Source organism: Pipistrellus kuhlii, unplaced genomic scaffold (assembly GCF_014108245.1).
Source record: "Pipistrellus kuhlii isolate mPipKuh1 unplaced genomic scaffold, mPipKuh1.p scaffold_m20_p_15, whole genome shotgun sequence".
Taxonomy (NCBI): domain Eukaryota; kingdom Metazoa; phylum Chordata; class Mammalia; order Chiroptera; family Vespertilionidae; genus Pipistrellus; species Pipistrellus kuhlii.
In genome coordinates, this window is record NW_023425460.1 from 46306813 (window position 1) to 46321047 (window position 14235).

Consider the following 14235-nt stretch of genomic DNA (forward strand, 5'->3'; position numbering starts at 1 on the left):
TCCTGGGCCTCAGGAGGCAACCAATCGACGTGTCTCTCTCCCGTCGGGTGGGAGTTGCTCACGATGCACAGGCCACCCACAGGGGTCATTCCCCGCCCCGTCCAACGGCCCCGTCCAACACCCTGTCCTCGCAGGAATGCACCAACCACTGCTGCAACGCCTCCACCTGCACCCTGACGCCGGGCGCCGTCTGCGCACACGGGCTGTGCTGCGAGCACTGCCAGGTGAGTCCTGCCCGTCCTCCCCCTCCTCCCCCCACGCCGCTGCGGGCAGCTCCACAGCATGCACGGGTGGCAGGTTTTGTTTTTAATGGATGTCAGAGAAGAAGGGAGAGGGAGAGGGAGAGAGAAACATCAGTGATGAGAGAGAGTCATGGATCGGCTGCCTCCTGCACGCCCGCTACAGAGGATGGAGCCCACACCCCCGGCCTGAGCCCTGACCAGGAATTGAACCGTGACCTCCTGGCTCCTAGGTCGACGCTCACCCACTGAGCCAGGCCAGCCACGCCAGCCTTTCATTTTTTAATGAAGCCGTTGATCTGGGCATTCTGCTGCGGAGCCTCCTGAGTCCGGAGCTCATTGCAATGCAGTTCTGTTTCTGGCGCCCTCTCCCCTCCCGCCCGCGGTCACTGACAAGGCCGCGAGCACAGCGGCCCGGCCCGCCCGGGGCAGCTGGCGGCCGGAGCTGCTCTGAAGGGGGTGAGGCGGGAGGGCCCTGGCCTTGCAGCCTCAGACAAGCCCCGGGGCCTGAGCGTCTCAGCCACGGGGAGGAGGCGAGGCCGGAGCTCCTGCTGCCCCCCTGCCCGCCTTGTTCCTCGCACCTCACCCCCCAACGCCCGCAGACAGGCCCCGCCGCGGTGGGGTGGCGTGAAGTAGCCGTGGCTTTGGTGCCCGTGGGACTAGTTTTGTCAGCTTGCCGGCAAATGCCAGCGCTGCCGGCCGAGACCCCTCAGAGAGGGCAGGGGCCGCAGCTCTCCCTCCTAAGAGTCAGCGAGTCCTCCGGCCACGCCCCCGCCGGCCCGTCTGTCTGCCCGGAGACACCCCTACTGCTGCCAATGCCCACAAGGCTGCTCTGGACCCCTCACAGGGGACAGCCCTGGCCCCCGAGCTGGAGTGTCACTCAGGGACGCCCTCTGCCGAGAGGGCCTGGCTTTACAGCTTAGGTGACACGGAGAACGGCCTCGGTCCATTGAGGGGGCTGCGGGCACCCGCCCCTCTGGCAGAGCCGTGCTCACCGCCCTCTCCTCCAGCTGAAGCCGGCGGGCACGGCCTGCAGGGGCGCCAGCCACGCCTGCGACCTCCCGGAGTTCTGCTCGGGGGCCGGCCCACACTGCCCGGCCAACGTGTACCTCCACGACGGACACCCGTGCCACGGCCTGGACGGCTACTGCTACAACGGCGTCTGCCAGACCCACGAGCAGCAGTGCGTCACGCTCTGGGGGGCAGGTAGGCGACGTCTCCGGTCGGGGCATGGGGGCCCACTGTGCGCGGGAGAAACTGGCCCCCTGGTGGGGCTGGGCCTGCCGGGCACGGGCACATCAGAGCCATCCAGTCAGAGATGTGTGAGCACCGACTGTGTGCCCGTGGGTGCCAGGGACGGATCAGCCGTGGCCCCTCCCTCAGACAGGCTGGGGGAGCAGGGAGAACAAGGACAGGGGCACCCTGGCTGGGTCCTGGCACGGAGCCCCCTCCCAGCCCAGCCTGCCCTCCGCACTGGGCACTTCCTGGGAGGAGCCAGGCCGTGTGGGTGCAGCAGGACCGCTGACCAGGCCTCGGCTCACGCTCGGCTCTTCCAATGAGCCTCGGCGTCTAGGGGCACTGGGGCAGGAGGAGAGGGGCCCGTGGTGCTCCATCTACAGACCGGCCAGGCCCCAACCCCCCTCCCAGCTCCCTGCTGCTGGGCTGGGAGGTCCCCCAGGCAGCGGTGAGGTCTGGGGCCTCAGGCTTGGTGAATTCCTTTTTACCTTTGTATAATAAAAGGCAAATGTGCAAATTGTCCCCTCGACCAGGAGTTCGACCAGGGAGCGGGGCCGGCCGGCCAACCACCCACAGCCCCTCCCCCTGGCTGGCCCCACTGGCCAGACTACCCGTGCATGAACTCATGCACTGGGCTCTAGTATATTTTTTCTTTCTTTTTTAAAATTGATTTCTGAGAGCAAGGAAGAGGGAGAGAGAGAGAAACATCCATGAGAGAGAATCATTGATCGGGTGCCTCTTGCATACCCCACACTGGGGACAGAGCCCGCAACCCGGGCCTGTGCTCTGACCTGGAATGGAACTGTGACCTCCTGGTCCGGAGGTTAATGCTCAGCCGCTGAGCCACGCTGGCCAGGCCCCCGCTCAGGGAATTGTTTGCGATGACAAGCATAAGGTAGGCACTCGCTATACAGGCCAGATGGCTGTACGGGCTCTGAATGGACTGGTGACTTCAGACGCCCGGTAGCCAGTGAGGTCGCCTGGGGTCAGTGGCCACCGCTGCCGGCCAAGTCTCCATGGCCACAGCGTCCTCGTGGCCGGCCGCCGGCCCTTCCGCAGCCGCGGTCCCTCCGGTGCTTCAGTTACAGGGTGTGTCAGCGCTCCGCCCGGGAGCATCGGCGGCCGGAGCCGGCCCTGGCGCCTTCCCAGGGGGAGGAGCGCTCGGTGCCTGTGGTATTGGGGCATCCGGCCCCGGGGCCAAGGGGAGGGCCGATGGCGCCCGCAGCGTGCTCGGAGCCTCTGCCGCACTGTGACTCAGCTGGCGAGGCCTTGACTCATGGTGCCCAAGCCCGGTGGCCATTATCTCACCGCTTCAGCCCCTCTCAGGCTGCCTGACCAGAGAGAGGGAGCCAGACAGGCGGACACACCAGCCTCTGACTCACGGACTGGCCTTCCCACAAGCCAGCACCACAGGACGTGACCTGCGCTGAACTCTGTGTCCCTGTGGTCAGGGGAGAGGCCAGAGGCCGGGCTGCCTGGGGCTGCACCTCCCGCCCGGCTCCTGGCTGCTCCCCGCTCCCGCCTGCAGCCGGGGGCCTCCGCCTGGGCGGGGGGGGGGGGGGGGTGCCTACACCCGTGGTCGGCAAACGCATTAGCCAACAGAGCCAAATAGGAACAGCACGATTGACATTTCTTTGGAGAGCCAAATTTTTTCAACTTAAACTTCTTCTAACGTCACTTCTTCAAAATAGACTCGCCCAGGCCGTGGTGTTTTGTGGAAGAGCCACACTTAAGGGGCCAAAGAGCTGCATGTGGCTCCAGAGCCGCAGTTTGCGGACCACGGGCCCAGGGTGTCCTGCACGTAGACCGGACATTGCTGCTCAGCTTCTGAAACGTCTCAGGGTCCCCTCTGCATGTGAGGTTCTGAAATCAGGACGGGGCCTGTGGGGTCTGTCTTCTGCCGCCACTTGCTGGTCGGTGACCTGGGCAGATCTCTCCGCCGCATCTCGCCTCGTCTGTGAAACGGGAGCTCTCTGCTTGCCGCGGGGCGTGCTGCCCTGACGTGGCATCTGTCCTGGGTAACACGTCACACGTGCTCACGTACTGGGTGCACACCGGGTGCTGGTGCATTCAGACTGCACCTCAGGTGTGACTGTGTTTGCTCACCAGCGAGGGAGCAAGACCCCGAGTCCTGGGCTGCAGGAGGCACTGATACAGGGTATCAGGGGGTGCATGAAAGAGACAGGCCCGGCTGGGAGGGCAGTGCAGTCAACCAGGCCGGCGTCAGAGACGAGGTGTCCCGAGTCGTCATGGGCCAGGCGATGGGAAGGCCGTTTCCCGCCCTCGGAGCCGTGCCCCGCAGGCAAGGGCAGCGGCTCTGCTTGCCGGGAGCGGGGACCGGTGCTGGGAGCAGAGGCCCGTGTCCAGCACCCTGTCTCTCGTGTGTCAGCTGCTCCTCGCCATCCGCTCACGTCAGGTGCTGGCTCAGCCGATGCTGCGAGGGACACGCTTCCCCAGGCCCTTGGGCTCCGGGCGGGGGCCTTCCCCGCAGGCCAGGCCAGGCCAGGCCAGGGCTCGGGCTGAGAGCCGTCACGCTGTTCCAGGGGGCAGCTCACATCTGCTTTCAGGATCCAGAAAAGGAAGCCTCACTGCCGGGCGGGGCAGCATCTCCTTTCCCGTCCGTCCCCAATGCTCGGAGCGCCGGGCGTCCCCGGTTCCTGCCCCGCAAACCCCGCACCCCCGCCCTCCCACGGGACCTGGCCAAGGTCCTGGCTCCCCGGCCCTGCGGCTCCACCCAGATGGCCTTACCGGCCGGCCGGCTGCCGCCCCCACGCACCATGCCCTTTGGAAGTGGGCTCGTCTGAGTCCGTGATATTTCACGAAATAGCCCTGCTTCCAAGTCTCCCAACAATTAAATGATAAAAAGATTCAAAGCAGATGCCTGGCCCTCCTGACGGCCAGGCCTCAGTCCTGAGCTGGGAAATGTGTGCTTGGCCAGGAGCGGCCGGGGTGCCGGCTGGTCAGGGGTCAGCCGGACCCCGGGGCGAGTCCTCCAGAGGGGCCCTTCCCCCGAACGTGAGAGCCCAGAGGTCCCGGGAACTGCGGGCCAGTGCGGGCCTGACCGAGTTCCGCATGCCCTCAGGCGCCAAGCCCGCCCCCGGGATCTGCTTTGAGAGGGTCAACTCGGCTGGTGACCCCTACGGCAACTGCGGCAAAGACGCCAAGAGCTCCTTCGCCAAGTGCGAGACCAGGTATGGAACCCCCGACCCCGCCGGCGCCCAGCCCGGCCCGGCCCCGGCGCCTCCCAACGCCCTCGGGGCCTGTCTGTGCCGCCCTCCCTCCCAGAGACGCCAAGTGCGGGAAGATCCAGTGCCAAGGAGGCGCCAGCCGGCCGGTCATCGGCACCAACGCGGTTTCCATAGAGACCAACATCCCCCTGCAGGAAGGCGGCCGGATCCTGTGCCGCGGGACCCACGTGTATCTGGGCGACGACATGCCGGACCCGGGGCTGGTGCTGGCCGGCACCAAGTGCGCGGACGGGAAGGTAAGACCCCGAGCACGGGGCCCGGGCGCCCGGGCCTGGGAAACGCTGTCTGCGGGACTGAGGCTCAGGGCCTGTGCTTCCCCAGCCCCGCCCGCTCGGGACCTAGCCTCAGCACCCAGTCCTGGCCCCCGGAGGAGGACGTCAGTATTGCTGGTCCCGGCTGGCCACGGGATTTGGTCTGGGGAAGCCAGCTCCTGCTCTGGCCCCTTCAGTGTTACCAGGTCACTTCCCACCTGGGAGTCCCGGAGGTTCCAGCCGGAAGTTGCTCTGGAGAGAAATGCGGCAGCAGTTGGTGTTGTTTTGGGAAGTGGCCTTGGTTCCTGGCATAGGGACCTCGGGGGCTTGTTCTCACCTGGACGTGGAAGCGGAAGGCAGGTGTATTTTCAGAGACATGTTCTAGGGACGAAGATGAGCCAACCCCACGTGCTTACTGAGGACCCGTTTTAAAAACGCTGTGAAGCACTCCCTCGGTGGTCACGGGGTAGACAGGACTCCGTGGGCAGACATTCCCTCCATCAGCCCCTCCCTCCTGCCCCTGAGCCAGCGCGTCCCCGGACCAGCATGATGCAGGGACCCGGCAGACACACGGGGGCCTCCTTCGCCACGGCTGGCTTGTGCACCCCCGGGCCCTGGCGCCGGATGGCGCCTGAGCACCGAGGCGGGCACCGGGTTTGCAATGAGTTTTCCTCCACGGGCAGCGGCCGGCGGGCGTGGCTCCGTCTCTGCAGGCAGGGCCCCTCGCAGCCTGGCCGTGGGCTCAGAGGAGAGCGGAGCAGATGAACACGGGCTCCTGAAGGTTCCGTCCTTCGTCAGCTGTGACGGGACAGTCCCCGCGGCCACGGTCACCGCCAGCCTCGGAGCTGAGCCGAGCGAACCGCGCCTTGCACGCCACTGGGGTCAGACCCAGCATGTCCCTCAGGAAGGTCCCCGTGATTACAAAGTGCGCCGCCACCCGAGAGCCAGACGCCCTCCCTGGGACTCCGCTGCGCCGGGGCAGCTGTGGGAGCCCCGGGGCTGACCCCGGAGTCCGGAGTGTGTCCGCCCTTTGAGAGGGAGCACAGCTCTTTGGACCGGCCAGGTCCCTCCGCGCAGGCCGCCCCCCGGCCAGGGCCCGGGAAGCAGGAGGCCCGGCCGCCTGGCCCCCGCTGAGCACGTCTGGCGTGGTTCCTGTCCTCGGCGATAGTGCCCGTCAGTCAGCGTGTGGGACAGCGCCCGGTGTTCGCTGTCCCCCTTAGAGGACCCGGACCCTGTACTCCTGCCTCTGAGTCCACCGGGCCCCAGGGCAGGGACTCACCGCGTGTCTCTCTCTCTCTCGTGCCTTTTAATGGAGAAAAAGCAAACGCCCAGCATGCAGGTGTGGCGGCAAGCACTCACAAAGCCACGAGGAAACCGGTGAGCGTCCACGCAGGACTGGCCGAAACCACATAAAATGCCACCGACGTGGGAAGGGACACAAGGGTCCCTGTGGACCTGGGTCCTGGCCTGTGCTGAGTGTGGAGACCACGAGCATGGGGACCCGTGTCTGTGTCACGTGAAGCCCGCATCCATGTTCACGGCCAGATCGGCTTCCCCAGACGCCCCCTTGCTTTCCGGTTGGACGCCCCGGACCCGTGTGGCATGGGCCGGTGAGGGACTGAGACTCCTGCTCTGTTTGCTCCGTAGATTTGCCTCAATCGCCGGTGTCAGAACATCAGCGTGTTCGGTGTCCACGAGTGTGCGAGGCAGTGCCATGGCAGAGGGGTGAGTCCACGGCCCCTGCCCAGCCCGCCATCCGCCCTAAGCACCCACTCCTTCATTTGCCAAGGTGTTTGCAACCCGTCACTTCTTATAGAATATATTTCTATTGATTTCAGAGAGGGAGGGAGAGGGAGAGGGAGGAGACATCCATGATCAGAGAGAATCATGGACCGGCTCCTCCTGCACGCCCTGTACTGGGGGTCGGACCTGCAACCAGGGCCTGTGCCCTCACCGGGAATGGAACCCTGGCCTCCTGGTTCATAGGTTGATGCTCAAACACTGACTCTCACCAGCCGGCTGCCCGTAACTTCTTAGAAACATAGCAGTCTCTTCTCAATGCTTTCTTCTAAAGACATCCATTTTCTTTGACCCTTTTGTACAAATGGGATTCTTATTTTACAAAAAATCCAACAGAGCCATCATTCACTTTCAAATGAACATTCTGTGATTTTTTTTTTTTACACAAAAGACTTTGTCGTCTTAAAGCAGTCGTACCCCTAACCATCCTTCCTGAAGAGGCTCCCACATTCCAAACAGCCGTTCCTTTAACAGCAGAGACTCACATGGGTGTCGTGGCGGACACCCCTCCGGAAGGCATTCACTCAGAGGGGACAGAACCCGCCACGCGGTCCCCAAGTCCCAGCGGCGGGTTCGACGGAACAGCCCGTTAGTTTGGTCCAGAGAGTCTCCAGGGAAAGGGGACACTGATTGTTTAAAACGTGATTTATTTCTCCGGAGCGATTTCATCGTCTCCAGTGGAACCGCATCCGTCCCGATGTGCCAGGGCTCCGTGGGTTTTTCTGAGCCTCTTCCGCAGGAGTCACGCTCTGAATCCCGTTGGTAAAACTCGCAGACACCCGCCAGGGATTGTATCAGGGAGGGGTTTGCCTGGGTTACTGTTGAGCTGTGACCACAGGGGGCGCAGTGCCACCGCCCCTGGGGGTGCCGCTGCCGCTGGGCAGTGCCCGGGTGCGGGCTCAGTCCCCACAGGGGCCCTGCAGGAGGCCGCCGGTCGATGTTTCTCATCGACGTTTCCCTCTCCCTCTCCCTTCTTCTCTCTGAATCCACAAAAAAAATACAACATGTTTTAATCGAAAAGGAAAAGGGCCTGGGGCAGAGGAGGGGCCCTGCCGCCTCCGTGGCCCTCTGACCGCTGTGGCCGGCGGGTCATGGCCACGTGTAGCCGCGGGCCCGGCCCCGGTGGTGCTGAGCGGACGGCATTCGCCGATCCGGCTCCAGGGGCCAGAGCTCAGGCTTTGCTTGGCCGTGGCACCCGGTGAGGGCTCAGGGACGCCTCTGCCCCTGGGACGCTGCGCCCTAACTCTGCTCCTCCCTCCCTGTCCGCCCCCCCCACCCCCCGCGGCCCGCAGGTGTGTAACAACAGGAAGAACTGCCACTGCGAGGCCCACTGGGCGCCCCCCTTCTGCGACAGGTCCGGCTTCGGAGGCAGCACGGACAGCGGCCCCGTCCGGCAAGCAGGTGGGCGGGGACGGCGACGGGGGGGGGGAGGGGGGCGGGGCAGGGGACGGGCAGGGAGACCCCCGGGAGCGGGAACCCCAGTGGGGACCCCGCGAGCACCTGGCACGGCCGGAGGCCTCTCTGTTCCCAAATTCTCCAAGGTCCTCACCAGTCCCTCCGGAGGCCCTCGCTGCTTTGGGGGGCCGCAGGGGGGCACCGCTTTTCTCAGCGGAGGTCACTCTCCGGCGGACGCTGAAGGCCAGCCCGGGCCCCGGCCGGGAGGGCGCTTAACGCCCTCGGAGACCCCGCGGGGAAGGGCAGCCGCTTCTCCGCGGAGCAGCTGCACGTGCAGGCGCCACGGCCACGGGCGCGGGCTGCCCTCCCGTCCTGTCCGCCTCTGAGGCCGGCCACGGAGGGCGGCTCGGCCGGCGGCCAGAGCGGAGGTTCGGTGACACTGACAAATGAGTCGGCGGCCTCGGGCCCAGACGGCCTGATAGGACGCGTCGGCCGAGACCAAGTCCAGAGGCAGCGAGGGGGCGAGGGGTTCCCTCCCCCGTGGTGGGAGCCCTGCCTCGGGGCTGCAGCCAGCAAGCACCTGGCCGAAGCCGGAAAGGGCGGCCACGCACCCACTGTGTGCAGCCCCCGCACACCTACTGTGGGAAGCCCCCTCACGGTCTCCGGGAGCACCCAGTGGCTCCCAGGGAGCTCAGTGCAGCTAAAGCTGCTCCGCCCCGGGCCCCGGGGTCACATGGGGTCTCCGTGCCACATGGGTCAGCTCACAGGAGGGGCGTTCCCATGGAGACCATAAACCGCCTCCTCCCAGAGAAAGGGTTTGCCCGGAGCTGACCCTACGTCCCTGATGCCACCACTGCACCCGTGGGTGGGCACGGCGGTCAGCTGAGGTCTCCCTCCCCTTGTTTCTCCCCGTCGTCAATGTGACGCTCCAGGCTCAGGCGTCTCACTCTGAACAAACACGGGAATAAAGCGAGTGAGAGGAGGCAGGAGCCCGGGTGCGAGGGGGCTGGACAGGGTTTAGTTGGGGACCCGGGACCTCAGAGGGGCCTCCCGCCGCCCTCCTGCCAGGGCCCCGCGCGCGGTGGGCAGTGAGTGACAGCGCAGCCCGAACCTCGCCCCGGCCTCTGAGCTCCCTCGGCGGCGCTCCTCCCGTTCCTCCCCCGGGCCCCCGGCTGTCGCTGTCAGGTCCGGTGTGTCCCTGCGCCCGCCGCCCGCGCCTGATGGCGGTGTCGTTCCAGGTCACCGCGGCCTCGCCGCCGGCGTGCTGGCCAGCGTCCTGAGCCTGCTCGCCGCCGGGCTCGCCGTGTATCTCAAAAGGAAGACGCTGGTCCGGCTGCTGTTCACAGACCAGAAGACCCTGGAGAAGCTCAGGTCCGGGGGCGGGGGTCTCCCCAGAGGGCCATCAGGGGCGCCAGGCCGCCCTCTCCGCAGAGCAGGGGGGGTTCTCACTGGCTCACCAGACTCGGAGGGCTCTGGGGGAGGAAATCAGTGTGATTGTTAATCTGAGAGAGTGCGGGTGATGTTACACTGGCACGGTTACCCAGCGGGCTGTGGGCATCAGCCCCTGTCTGAGAGCCGGTGACCGGGGTGAGGCAGCGCCCTGGCGAGCCGGTGCCTGTGTTGCAGGTGCGTGCGCCCCGCCCGGCCCCCCGGCGGCTGCCAGCCCGGCCAGGCTCCCCTGGCGCCGCTCAGCAAAGGCGGCCTGAGGAAGCCGGCGCCCTCCAGCTCCGCCACGGTGAGTGGTGCCGGGAGGGGCGGCTCTGAGCCCCGGGTCCCGGTGCAGGGAGGGGCGGCTCTGAGCCCCGGGTCCCGGTGCAGGGAGGGGCGGCTCTGAGCCCCGGGTCCCGGTGCAGGTGGTGGCAGGGGCCGGAGGGGCTTGCTGTGCCCCACGGAAGCTCTCCGGGCCCTGGGAGCAGGGGCAGGGGCAGGGGCAGGGGCGGGGCAGGGGCAGGGGCAGGGGTAGGGGCGGGGCAGGGGCAGGGGCAGGGGCAGGGGCAGGGGAAGGGAGCAGCAGAGGTGGGTGCACACGGGGCTTGGGCTCGGCGGAGAGGAGGAACCACTGACACCCAGGGTGACGGGCCTGGACACGGTGAGCCAGGGACGGAGCCGGAGCAGACAGAGCGGTGGTGCCGTTGTGGGAAAGGCTGGGGGAGCGGACTCACTCACAGACAGGAAGCAGGTCCGCGCACAGGCGGGAGGCGGGAGCGGGAGTCTCTCGGGTGATGGATGTGTTCATTATCTCGCTTCTGTGATGGTTGCATGAGTGTGGACATATGTCAATTTTTACCAAATTGCACGTTTTAAATATATGCAATTAATCACGTTCAAGTGCATGTAGGGAAAGCTGTTTGTAAAAAGAAGGGAAGAGAGGAGGGCGGGGGAGCGGGCAGGGGGCCGAGGCACAGACTTGAGCTGCGTCTGTCCGTCCGTCCTCGTTGACCGCTGAGACCGTGCACTGCGCAGAGCCCCACACCAGCACTGTCCTGGCTGCTCGCCGCCTCGGGCGCTGAGCTGAGTCCTTCTTCCGTGCCCTGGGTCTGGCCCGGGCCTTCCTGCCGGCACTTTGTCGGGCGTCTCGAGCCTGTTTGTTAGTCAGCCGGCCCTTTAAAACCCACCTGGAAGGGGTCCCTCTCTCCAGACCGGCGGGAGGGGTGCTCCCGTTGGAATTTGAAGCCTAAATAAATAATCATAAGACGCCCTCTCACGTACCTCCTTGATCTCTGTCCCTTACTCCACCCTCTTCCCCCTCGGCGATTCCTTGAGGAATGGCACACTTTTTTTATTAATCCTCATTTGTGGGTAGTTTTTCCATTGATTTTTTTGAGAGAGTGGAAGGGAGGGAAGGGAGGCTAAGGAGGAGGAGGAGTGGAGGAGGAGGAGGGGGAAGAGAGGAGGAGAGAGAAAGGGAAGAGGAGGGGGAGAAGAAGAATTGATTGGTTGCCTCCCACACCTGCCCCTAACCAGGAACCAGCGATGGAACCTGCAACCCAGGTGTGTGCCCTTGGCCGGAATCAAACCCGGGACCCTGGGTGTGGGAGCCCCGCTCTGCCGCTGAGCCCCCGGCCAGCGGGGAATCACTCACACTCCTGAGACGTGTATCCTGGCTGTTGCTCTGGCCCCGCAGGACAATCCCAAGAGGCCGCCACAGGCTCAGAACGTCGCCATCAGCAGGCCCCTGCAGGCCCCGGACCGGCCCCGGCCCCCCTCCCCGCAGCGCGTGCTCCCGACCCTGCACCAGGCGCCCCGCACGCCCAGCGTCCCCGCCAGACCCCTGCCGGCCACCCCTGCGCTCAGGCAGGCCCAGGTACGCCCTCCGCCACGACCTCACGGCTGCCCAGGTCTGGGGCCTGGGCGTCTGACCTTGGACAAATGCTTTGCTTTTTGTGCCTCTCTGGGCTCCGGGGAGGGTGGTGGAAGGGGTGGGATAAGTGTGATGGTCACGCAGGGAGGCAGGCCGTGTAAGCCCCAGGAGATCACGTGGCCCGGCCCTGCCAGGCACTGGGGTGAGTTATGAAGCGTTTGACCAAACACAGCCGGTCGTTTTTACGTGGGTCGTTTTGTGTGGCCCGTGGCTGGAAGCAGGTTCCGGGGACAGCAGTGGGGCGGCGCTCACGTGTGCCCTGAGGGAGACGCTGTCACCAGGGCAGGGAGGGCGCCGTGCAGGAGCATGCACTGGCCCTTTAACCATCATGCATTGTTCCTCTTTAGCTCCGCAACTAGTATGTTCTGTACCAAAATCCTGGCCGGTGGAAAGCGGCCGCTTTCAGGATTCCGGTATTTGTACAGAATTTGTCACAGTCGCCTAGTACCGCTATTTTGCCCTTCCAGTGGAATGGAAAACTTTGCCTCTTAGGTTCTGCCTCTGTGGTGTAGATGTCTTAAATGTTACCATTTTCCCCCATCCCGGCGACGGTGTCATTTTGTGCTAAAAGCTGCTTTATTTCATGTCATCGTATCCGCACTTGTTTTCTTTGGGTGAGTGTTCGCAGATCTGGCTTTTTTTCTTTTCCTCCCATCTTTTTACTTTGAAAGCACGGCAGGCCCACGCTCAGGCAGGCGTCTCTGCTCAGAGAAAATTACATCTGAGGAGCCGCCTGGGACGCTGCCGATCGAAATGCAATTATTGCTGTCAATCTGGGGGGGGGGGGGCGTGCTTTCCAGAGAAACTCAGAATCCCGCGTGGCAGTGCCGCTCCCCCCGCAGCGCCCTGTGCTCTTCGGCGCCGCTCAGGCCGCGGGGCTGGGGGCCGCGGGCGGGGCGGGGCGGGGCGGGGCCCTGGCTGCAGGGTTCCCTGGAGAATGGGAGGAAGTGGCGTTTCCTCCTGCAGGCTTATCAGGACCGGGCTCCCTGGCTTCGGGAGAGCCGGTCAGATTAGCTCCTTCGGTGGAACAATAGGGAGCAGGGAAACAGCCGGGGTGGGCTCTGCTGAGCGGGGTGGCTTCCGGAAGGGCCCATCCCCGTGAGAACCTGCCAGCCCTCCTGTGTCCCGGCTTGTCTGTGCAGAAAGTTCAGGAAGCCGGCAGTGGCACGGCAGTGTGTGTGTGTGTGCATGTGTGTGTGTGCATGTGGGGGGTGTGCATGTGTGTGTGTGCATGTGGGGGTGTGTGCATGTGTGTGTGCGCGTGTGGGGGTGTGTGCATGTGTGTGTGCATGTGGGGGTGTGTGCATGTGTGTGTGTGCATGTGGGGTGTGCATGTGTGTGTGCATGTGGGGTGTGCATGTGTGTGCATGTGGGGGTGCATGTGTGTGTACATGTGGGGGTGTGTGCATGTGTGTGTGCATGTGGGGTGTGCATGTATGTGCATGTGTGTGCATGTGGAGGTGTGTGCGTGTGTGTGCATGTGGGGGTGTGTGCATGTGGGGTGTGCATGTAGGGGTGTGTGCATGTGTGTATGTGCGTGTGGGGGTGTGTGCATGTGTGTGTGCATGTGTGTGCATGTGGAGGTGTGTGCATGTGTGTGTGTGCATGTGGGGGGGTGTGCACGCTGATTGCGGGCTTCATCCTTTCCGCGTGAGGATTTTCAGCAGAAGGCACTCAGGCGGCAGGAGGACCCCGTGGCCGCTGCAGGGAGCTGTCCCTGCTCTGTGCCCCCCACCCGTCTTCATCCGCCCCGTCTCTGTGTTCAGAGACGCTCCTCTCCGCGCCCACACGCTCGGGGGCACAGGGCGGTGTCCGCACTCCCTTCCGTGCGGGGAGCACCTGTCGCAGGCCGGAGACCGTCTCCTTCCGTCTCCGTCTCCGCGCCGTGGCTCACGCCGTGCTTAGGAAGGCCTGCCCCCAGCCTGGCAGACGTTTCCGTTCCTCCGAGTTCGTGGCTTTTCACACTGAGGTGCTCGCTCCAGCGCTGTTCGCCCCAGTGCGTGACACGAGTGGGAACCCCACTTCCCTTTTCTCACGACCCCCTGAGTCACCCTCAGCCTGCAGCGCGGCATGCCCGGGCCAGGTGCCCTCGTTGGGGCGGGTTAGGGAAGCCTGAAGCAGGAGGCGAGGACCAGGCTCCGGAGCCGCCAGGTGGAGTGGGTTCGGCCTCTGGTCCCCAGGGGCTGTTTCGGTCTCGGGTTGACTTTCCCCCGGGCTCCGCCGGCACCAGGCTCCTCCTGCGGCTCCCGGTGGACAGCGCTGTGCAGTCGGCACGGTCCTGCCTGAGGCCTGGCCTCACGGAGCCCGGCGTCACGGGAGAGGTCGGGAAGCCAAAGGTCGCCTGGTGCCGGGCCGGGGTTGACCTTGGACTCCCACTTCCCGCACCGAAAAGGGTGGCGAAACCCAAGCCCAGGTGCCCCTCGGCCGCTCCTGCCTCTCTGGCTGCTCCTCTCACTGACACGCCGGCCGGGGGTGCTTTTAAGAAACAATTGAAGTGTCTTCACATCCGACGTGTGGCTCGTTGCAGGCGGCCGGGAAGCCCAGCGCCCCGCAGAAGCCCCTGCCCGCAGTGCCTCTGAGCAGGACGGCCCGGCCCGCCCACGCCCCCGCCCGCGCCCCGGGCCCGGAGCTGGGGCTCCGCCTGGCGCCCCTCAGGTTGGTGTGAGATGTGCCTTCTCCCCGCCTCCCCCCCTGCGCTGTGTGGG

At 65.2% G+C, this 14235-nt stretch overlaps 1 protein-coding gene across 2 annotated transcripts in view; it reads left to right on the forward strand.

Moving 5' to 3' along the window:
* The window catches only part of ADAM12 (ADAM metallopeptidase domain 12), a 92214-nt gene that overhangs the window by 75215 nt on the left and 2764 nt on the right, over positions 1-14235 (forward strand). Inside the window, exons 13-23 of one of the 2 annotated variants that reach the window (XM_045582190.1) lie at positions 135-224; positions 1250-1445; positions 4558-4666; positions 4761-4959; positions 6622-6699; positions 8067-8175; positions 9408-9540; positions 9796-9904; positions 11134-11160; positions 11294-11473; positions 14058-14185. In XM_045582190.1, the coding sequence (XP_045438146.1) occupies positions 135-224; positions 1250-1445; positions 4558-4666; positions 4761-4959; positions 6622-6699; positions 8067-8175; positions 9408-9540; positions 9796-9904; positions 11134-11160; positions 11294-11473; positions 14058-14185 (1358 nt within the window). The remainder of the gene's footprint in view (positions 1-134; positions 225-1249; positions 1446-4557; positions 4667-4760; positions 4960-6621; positions 6700-8066; positions 8176-9407; positions 9541-9795; positions 9905-11133; positions 11161-11293; positions 11474-14057; positions 14186-14235) is intronic. The other variant, XM_036438015.2, reaches the window with a different exon arrangement.